The 8,029-nt window shown below is 40.5% G+C and overlaps 1 protein-coding gene across 1 annotated transcript in view; it reads right to left on the bottom strand.

The window, feature by feature from the left end:
• Positions 1-7,332, bottom strand: part of RGS22 (regulator of G-protein signaling 22) — a 184,067-nt gene extending 176,735 nt beyond the window's left edge. Inside the window, exon 1 of the mRNA XM_006859251.1 lies at positions 7,282-7,332. Within this exon, the coding sequence (XP_006859313.1) occupies positions 7,282-7,332 (51 nt within the window). The remainder of the gene's footprint in view (positions 1-7,281) is intronic.
• Positions 7,333-8,029: the final 697 nt, after the last annotated feature.

Below are 8,029 nucleotides of genomic sequence, written 5' to 3'. Positions count from 1 at the left end.
CTGCTAACCACAAGGTTGGAGATCCAAATCCACCAGACACTCCTCGGAAACCCTACATAGGATTGCTATGAGTCAGAACTTACTCAACAGCACTTAACAACTACAATTCTCAAAAAAGATGTGTTTAAAGTATTAAAGCAAACATGTGGGTCCCAGAGCAAGATGGCAGAGTAAGCAGATGTACTGAGCTGACCCTTCATAACAAAGATGTGGGATAGCAAGTGAAGCAAAGGTAGACAGTGATCCTGGAAGCCTGAGTTTCAGAGGACAGGACACAGAGGTGGACTGAGTACTGACTGGAAGAGGAAGCTGAACAGGATCTGTGAGAGAGAAGAAAGACCAGCTGACTGTGGATTGCCATGGAGTGGCACAGCCATTGTGAGCTTTTAGAGCAGCTATCAAGTCCTGGTGTAGTATTGTGAGATAAAGCTCTGGACCGCAAGGTCAGTTTCAACTACAAGGTTGGCAGTTCCAACTCACCAACCAAGTCTACTGCACTTACCAACAACAGAGTCTCATATGCCTCATCCTGAAAAGCTAAGTGTGACAAAACAAGTTTAGGAGCTGGACTGAAAAGTCTGTTTGAATCACAAGGTCTGCAGTTCAAGCTCACCAGCTGCTCTTAGGAAAACCTGTACGGGTCACTATGAGTTGGAACTGACTTGATGGCACTTAATAATCTTCAATACAGCGGCCTGCTGGCACAGCTGGAGGTTGGCCACAAGAGGGTGCAGTTCTCCCTTGTTCTTGTGCTTGCGTGGAAGATGGGGGCACAGCCAGTCCCCACCCTCACTAACCCAGCAGCCAGTGGTACCCACTCCTGCACAGCCTCTGCTCTGCCTGAGATCAGACACCTAGCATAGCACCACTGCTTCTGGAGGTGTATGAACCAACCCTGAACTATTTACACAAACAGTGAACAGAGTACTAACCGAGTTTACACTTTTGGTCTCCATGATATCCACCTGGAGATGGGTGGTGAGTGCCTGAGAATACACCAATCATCAATGCAATATAAATACGGCACCGCAAGGTCTCAGAGAAAACAGACAATTTCAGCTTACACAAAGAAACAAAACAGAATGTCTCAAATAAGTGACCAAAATATAGAGTCAGAAATTATAACATTAGAAATGGTATTGGAACTACCTGATAAAGGATTTAAAAAAAAATACTAATTAGGTAACTTAAGCCAATTGAGACAGATGAAATTACACAAACTCTAGGAAAAAATCAGAAAACAAATTGACAAAATAACTGGAAAACTAGGAACTACATAAAATCAGTCATTAGAAAGCCAGAAAATTAACACTAAGACTTAAGGCATAGGTAACACACTGAAAGGACAAACAGAACTGAGTCAATGAAAAGTTGTATTACTGAGCTTGAAAACAAAAAAATCTCTCAATATTCATCTACTAGAGGAACAGTTGGAGTCCTGGTATGGTGCTGTGGGTAAAGGCACTGGACTGCAAAGTCTTTTGAATTGCAAGGTTTGCAGTTCAAGCTCACCAATTGCTCCTTGGAAACTCTATACAAGGTCACTATGAGTCAGAACTGATTCTACAGTACTTAATAACAACACAGAGGAACAACCGATCTGCACTGGATTGCAAACCAGAAAGTTGGCAATTTAAACCTACCGGTTGCTCCTTGGAAACTCTACACAGGGTCGCTATGAGTCAGAACTGACTCGATGGTACTTAACAACACAACAAAAAGGAACAATCAGAAAAAAAATCCAATGAAAGCCTAAAGTTTACGTGAGACACTACCAAAAGGAATACCTTACATGTGAGGAATTCTAGAACAGTAAGAGACAAAAATACTCACAGAGAATATTGTACAGGAGTTGTTGAAAGAAAACTTCCCTAGCATCATGAAAGACAAGAATATAGTCATTCAAGAAATTGAACAAACTCCATACAGGATAGATCCCAAAAGAAAAACACTAAAACATATTGTAATCAAACTTTTCTAAACCAAAGACAAGGAAAGAATTCTGAGAGCAGCTCAGGAAAAAACTAAGCTTACCTACAAAGCAGAACCAACAAGTTGTTGTTGTTGTTGTTAAGTGCCGTCGAGTCGGTTCCGACCCATAGCGACCCTGTACAGGGTTTCCGAGGGTGTAAATCTTTACAGGAGTAGAAAGCCTCATCTTTCTCCCGCGGAGCGGCTGGTAGTTTCGAACCGCTGACCTTAAGGTTCGCAGCCCGAGTCGTAACCACTACGCTACCAGAGCTCCTTAGAACCAACAAGACTAAGCTATAATTTTTCAGCAGAAACCATGTAGGCAAGAAGTCAATGGAATGACATATATAAAACTCTGAAAGAAAATAATTGCCAACCGAGAATCATATATTCAGCAAAACTGTCCATCAAATATGACAGCGAAATTAGGTCATTTACAGACAAACAGAAATCAAAAGAATTTGTAAAAAAATAGACCAACTTTACAAAAAATACTAAAGGGAGTTCTTTGAACAGAGAATAAACAACAACAGACAACAACTTGAGACTAACATATACGACAATCTCATCTAGACTCAACCCAGATAAAGAAGTATGCAGAGTTAAACAGACCTGTAAGACTGTAGAGAACCAGAAATACAGTTGCAACACCAACAACAATAAACCAAAAAGTAAAAAGAGGGAATAATCCAATTATAGAACTCTCAAATGAAGAGGAAATCAAGTAAATTTCAAGAAAAAATTTTAAAATTAAAATAAACCTAACTGTAACCCTGACAAGTAGACCAAGCCTTACTCCTAGCCCTAGTACAACCCTCACCCCTAGCACTAACCCTAATAATAAATAAAAGCCTAGCTCTAGCCAAGACCTAGCCACTCTAACTTCTACCCATACACCCCCAAAAGCAAAGATATGATTTTAAGACTAAGGTACACCTAACCCAAGCCATGTTATTTCATTCACCTTATATGCATGGGAAAGCTAAACAATGAAAAAAGAAGACTGAAGAAGGACTGATGTCTTTTAATTATGGTGGTGATGAAGAATATTGAATATGCTATGGAATGACAGGGTGAACAAATCTGCGTTGGAATAAGTACAGCCAGAATGGCCCTTAGAAGCAAGCATGGCAAAACTTCATCTCTCATGTGTTGGACATGTCAACAGTAGGGACCAGTTCTTGGAGAAGGACATCATGCCTGCCAAAGTAGAAAGTCATTAAAAAAGAGGAAGACCCTCAACAAGATGGAATGACACAATGGCTGCAGCAATGGGTTCAACAAACTCAGGAACAACTGTGAAGCTTGTACTGGGCCAGGTAATGTTACATTCTGTTGTATATAAGGTCACTGTGCGACTGAACAGACTCAGTGGCACCTAACAAAAACAACTCTCATACTTAGTAGCCAGAGGAACACAAAGCTGTAATAATTCAAAGCAAAGAATGCCAATCAGTTAGCACTATGCAATAAAGTCTTTCCTGTTAATTGAGTAAAAAATGTTCATATAAAAATGTGTAGACTGTGATGCTGTAGGACAACCACTGGACTGCTCATCGCAAGGTTGATGGTTCAAACTCACCAGCTGCCCCTCAGGAACCCTGTACAGGGTTGCTATGAGTCAGAACTGACTTGAGGACACTTAGCAAAGTCACATCACACTGTGAGACACTCAATACCAAATTTTAAACAATGATTCACATTAAGTTAATTCTGACTGGTAGTGATCTCATATGTGTCAGAGTAGAAATATGCTCCATAAAGTTTTCAATGGTTGATTTAGCAGTCCTGGTGTGGCGCTGGACTGCAAGGTCAGTTTGAACTGCAAGGTTGGCAGTTCAAGCTCAACAGCCGCTCCTTAGAACTCCTATATAGGGTTGCTATGAGTCGGAACTGACTTGACAGCACTTAACAACAACAACAACACTGTGGTGCTGTGGGTTAATACGCTGGACTGTAAGGTCAGTTTGTACTACAAAGTTAGCAGTTCAAGCTCACCAGCTGCTCCTTGGAATACCTATACAGGGTCACTATGAGTGAGAACCAACTCAACAGCACTTTACAACAACAACAATATTGGTAGAAATGAAGATACAATCTCAAGAGAAATGCAGATTTTGATGCAGTAAGTAATATTTTCCATTTCTGTGGTTACCTCTAAGTACAAACCTGAATCTGTGACTGAGTATCAAATACAGTAAGTACCTTGTCAGGATGGTTTGGTTTCAGGAAGACCTGAGGGAGCCGTAAGCGAACTGCTCATCAGTGAGCTGGGCCACGGCTCCACAAGAGGCCTCAAGGGACCCTAACACGGGGATTGATCCATTTTGCTATCCAGCTAGGTTTAAAATGAGCCATCTCAGAAGCAGAAAGAAGGGGATTGCACTATTGTTAAGAAAGAAGAGCCAGGAGTGAAGTGCACCATCTAGATTCCTGTTCTGAAGCTCCTCAGTCCTGGAGGCAGTTTGGACACAAGAGATGACAAAAGATGACAGAGAAATGACAGCAGCAGAAGCAGAGGAACCAGGACACTGGTAGAAGCTACATGGGTTTCCAGGCCTATCACTGGTGTTCAGTGTTGTCATAGTGACCCTGTATGGGGTTTCTGAGGAGTGAGAAAATTGAGTGCCTTCAGGCAGCAGGCTTACTGGTGGAGTAGATATTTATCAGGAAAACGAAAGAGCTTTGAAACATTTGCCTAAGTAGAGGGGAGGCCGAGAACCAGAGAGGTATGTCTGTGGGCAAGGCTGAGAAAAGGCCGTCCTGATAAAACAACTGTACCCTGAGCAGTTCTGATCTTGAATTGCAACCTGTTAACTTCTCTAACTGGAGTCCTAGTGTGACGCTGTAGGATAAGCACTATACTGTGAACCACAAGGTCAGCAGTTCAAATCCACCAGCCACTCCTTGGAAACACTATACAGGGTAGCTATGAGTCAGAAACAACTTGATGGCACTTAACAACAACAACTTCTTATAATTGTGAGTTTCATTTGACCATTGAAATGAATTCTTGAACTCAGCAGAGAAGTAGACATTGCTATAGGAGAAGTGTTTGGTGTCAGAATTAGTGAAAAGGTTGGAAGGTGGAAACAATGTCTGACCATCACGTCACAGGGATCAACCCCGGGCTGCTGATGCTTTTGATTCTCCTCCTCCCACCTTGTGAAGATTACATGGAGGCCAGACGCTGCCCCCACGCCATTCTTTTCTGTGGAATTAAATAAAATGGGATGAAGTCTTTGCCAAGAGCAAATAAGTGGTTTCCTATTTTAAAAGCTGTGAATTGAAGTACATCTCTGAAGATCCTTAGGAGCACTGGGGTTCTAAGATTATAAAAGTGGTGTGGTGCTGTACGATAAAATACTGGAATGCAAGGTTGTTTGAACCTCAAGGCCAGTGGTTCAAACTCACCAGCTTCTCCTCAGAAACCCAATGCAGGGTCTCTGTGCGTCGGAACTGACTTGACAGCACTTAACAACAAGAGCAAATCCAAAATTTCTCCCAGCTCATTTCAAACTCAACACAAGTTCTGAATCTCAGGTGCCAATTACTGTCCTAAGCATAGAGGAAATAAAGATGAATAAAATACTGTTTCTGCCCTTGGAGGAATAAGTATGCAGATGATTGCACATTTTTTTCTATGATGAATAGAAAATAGAATGCTGACAATACTTAAATAAATTTAAATTAATGTAACATGCAAGGGCTACAGTGTAATCTGTCTACAAATATAACACTAATAATAGCAGACTGATGTGGCGGTGTGGGCTAATGCATCAGACTGCAAAGTCGTTTGAACTGTAAGGGCAGTGGTTCAAGCTCATCAGCTGCTCCTTGGAAACCTTATACTGGGTCGCTATGGGTGGGAATTGACTCGATGGCACTTACCAACAACAACAACAGTAGATTATTATTATCTAGTCAGGTCATCATACTTTAAAACATTCCTGTTTATAAATGAAAAAATTAAAATGTGTGATATGCTAAAATATTTATACTTACTTAGGTACAAATTTCTCTTGGTAGATATGGTGCAATGAATTGCTTGAAATAGCTAAAATAGAAGCTATCCAGAGAAGGATATGCAAAATGAACAAATGGGAGAAATCTTGAATAATTTACTTTGTCTCTCTGAAATTTATCCATAGAAGCTGATTCTAACTAGATAATCTTAAAGTGCTTCCCTTATCTGATACTCCATCATTCCACTCCCTAATAGTGTTCATTCATTCATTTATTCAGTAACCATTGAATGAATCATCCTTAATTGAGATACCCTGATGACCAGATCATTGCTATGTTGACTAAGCTAATCCACAGCATCTCCAAGCCTTAACTAAAATGAATGAGACATAGATCCTGCCATCAGTGTGTACAAAACCTAAAAGAGGAAGAAAGATAAGGAAATACTCGTCGACCATAAAGACCTAGCCTACAAGAAACATGTACAGTAAAGTCAGCACATGCGAATCATAATCAAAATGAACCATTAACATTTTTGAAAGCACACACATAGTAGACGATTTTTTCTTATGGATATGTCCTCCTAGGTCCAAGAAGTTGATCACAGTCAGTTTTTCTGTTCTGGCATCCTTTTCTAAACAAGTTTTGTGTGTGTGTCCACAATGAAAATCTGCTCCGGTAGATTCTTCATTGTGTATTATCTTGTCCACCTCATCCTAGAATTTTCCAGCAGCTTCAATATTGGTATTCCCTGAGTCTCCCCAGCTTCCCTTATGTTACTGTTGTTGTTAAGTACCATGGAGTTGGTTCCGACTCATAGTGACCCTGCACAGGGTTTCCGAGGCTGCAAATCTTTACGGGAGCAGAAGGTCTCATCTTTCTCCTGTGGAACTGCTGGTAGTTTCGAACTGCCGACCTTGAGGTTAGCAGCCCGATTCGTAACCACTACACTACCAGAGCTCCTTACATTATGTGAGTGAAATCTGCATTGAAGCGGTGAAACCAGACCTTGCTGGCATTAAAATACTTGGGGTAGTCTCCTTGCTATTTCTGCAGGTTTCCAAAAAGGCTGTGTGCTTTCATTTGAATCATCAGTAAACAGAATCCGCTTCTGGATTTGGTCTTCTCCAACTCGTGGATTGGCCCTTGCCTCTTCTTTGTTAAAATTGTCAGTTTTATGCCACTGGCTCTTTTAACTGCCTTAAAACTCTCTTCTTATCCTTAATGACTGTCCAAATGGTCAAATGGGACAGTCCTTTTTCACATAATTTCACCAACTTTCTTTCCATTACAATAAGTCTTATTGATCTTCATCTTTATATTCAGGTCTAGAGCCTTCCTTACCATGCTTTCGGGATTAAAACTTTCAGTGGTACAACTCCTTTTGCTCGACATATTGGTGGGGTATAAACAGTGCGGATGTTACAGTTAGAGAAACTTGGGTAAGTCAGCTTCAAATTAACAGCTGATGCTTTATATGATATGAAATGCTGAATAAGACCACACTATAGGCCTGATCTACAATGAAGTCAGCATCAGCATTTTTTAAACAAATGAAGCCAGAATTGCAATGGCTGTTGGCCTTGTGCACAGTTCAACTTTTGCATGTTGTTATAGTTTAACTTAGCCCAACTTTTGATCCATTGCAACTCCATCAACGACACTGACTTCATTTGTAGACCAAGTCATAGCCTGCTATATACCACAATGTTTTAAACAGTAAGTCATAAAACTGAACATCTGTGAGTAAACATCTGAGAATGATAGAATTAGCAAATTATGTTCTGCAACACTGCATGTTAAACGTATTACTAACAGTAAAATGTGCAAAAAAAAAAAAAAAAGTGGGGGGGATAGTCTGAAGTGCAGTTCATCATAACTTGAGTATTTCATAAGTCAGGGACTACCTGTGTATTGCAATTCTGCTTTAAATCATAATAAGTACAATAGAGCATATACAGTTGAGTGATGGCATGGAAGGATTCATTCACCACCTTCAAGGAATGAAGGAAGGCATATAGAGAAAGTGGAATACTAGTGACAGCTCTGAGCAAATGAACAAGCATTCATCAGGTAGAAGAGAGAAAGAAGG

The sequence above is a fragment of the Chrysochloris asiatica genome, unplaced genomic scaffold (genome assembly GCF_000296735.1).
Source record: "Chrysochloris asiatica unplaced genomic scaffold, ChrAsi1.0 scaffold00031, whole genome shotgun sequence".
In the NCBI taxonomy this organism is placed as follows: domain Eukaryota; kingdom Metazoa; phylum Chordata; class Mammalia; order Afrosoricida; family Chrysochloridae; genus Chrysochloris; species Chrysochloris asiatica.
The sequence above is the reverse complement of the archived record's forward strand: the minus strand, read 5'-3'. Positions and strand labels throughout refer to the sequence as shown.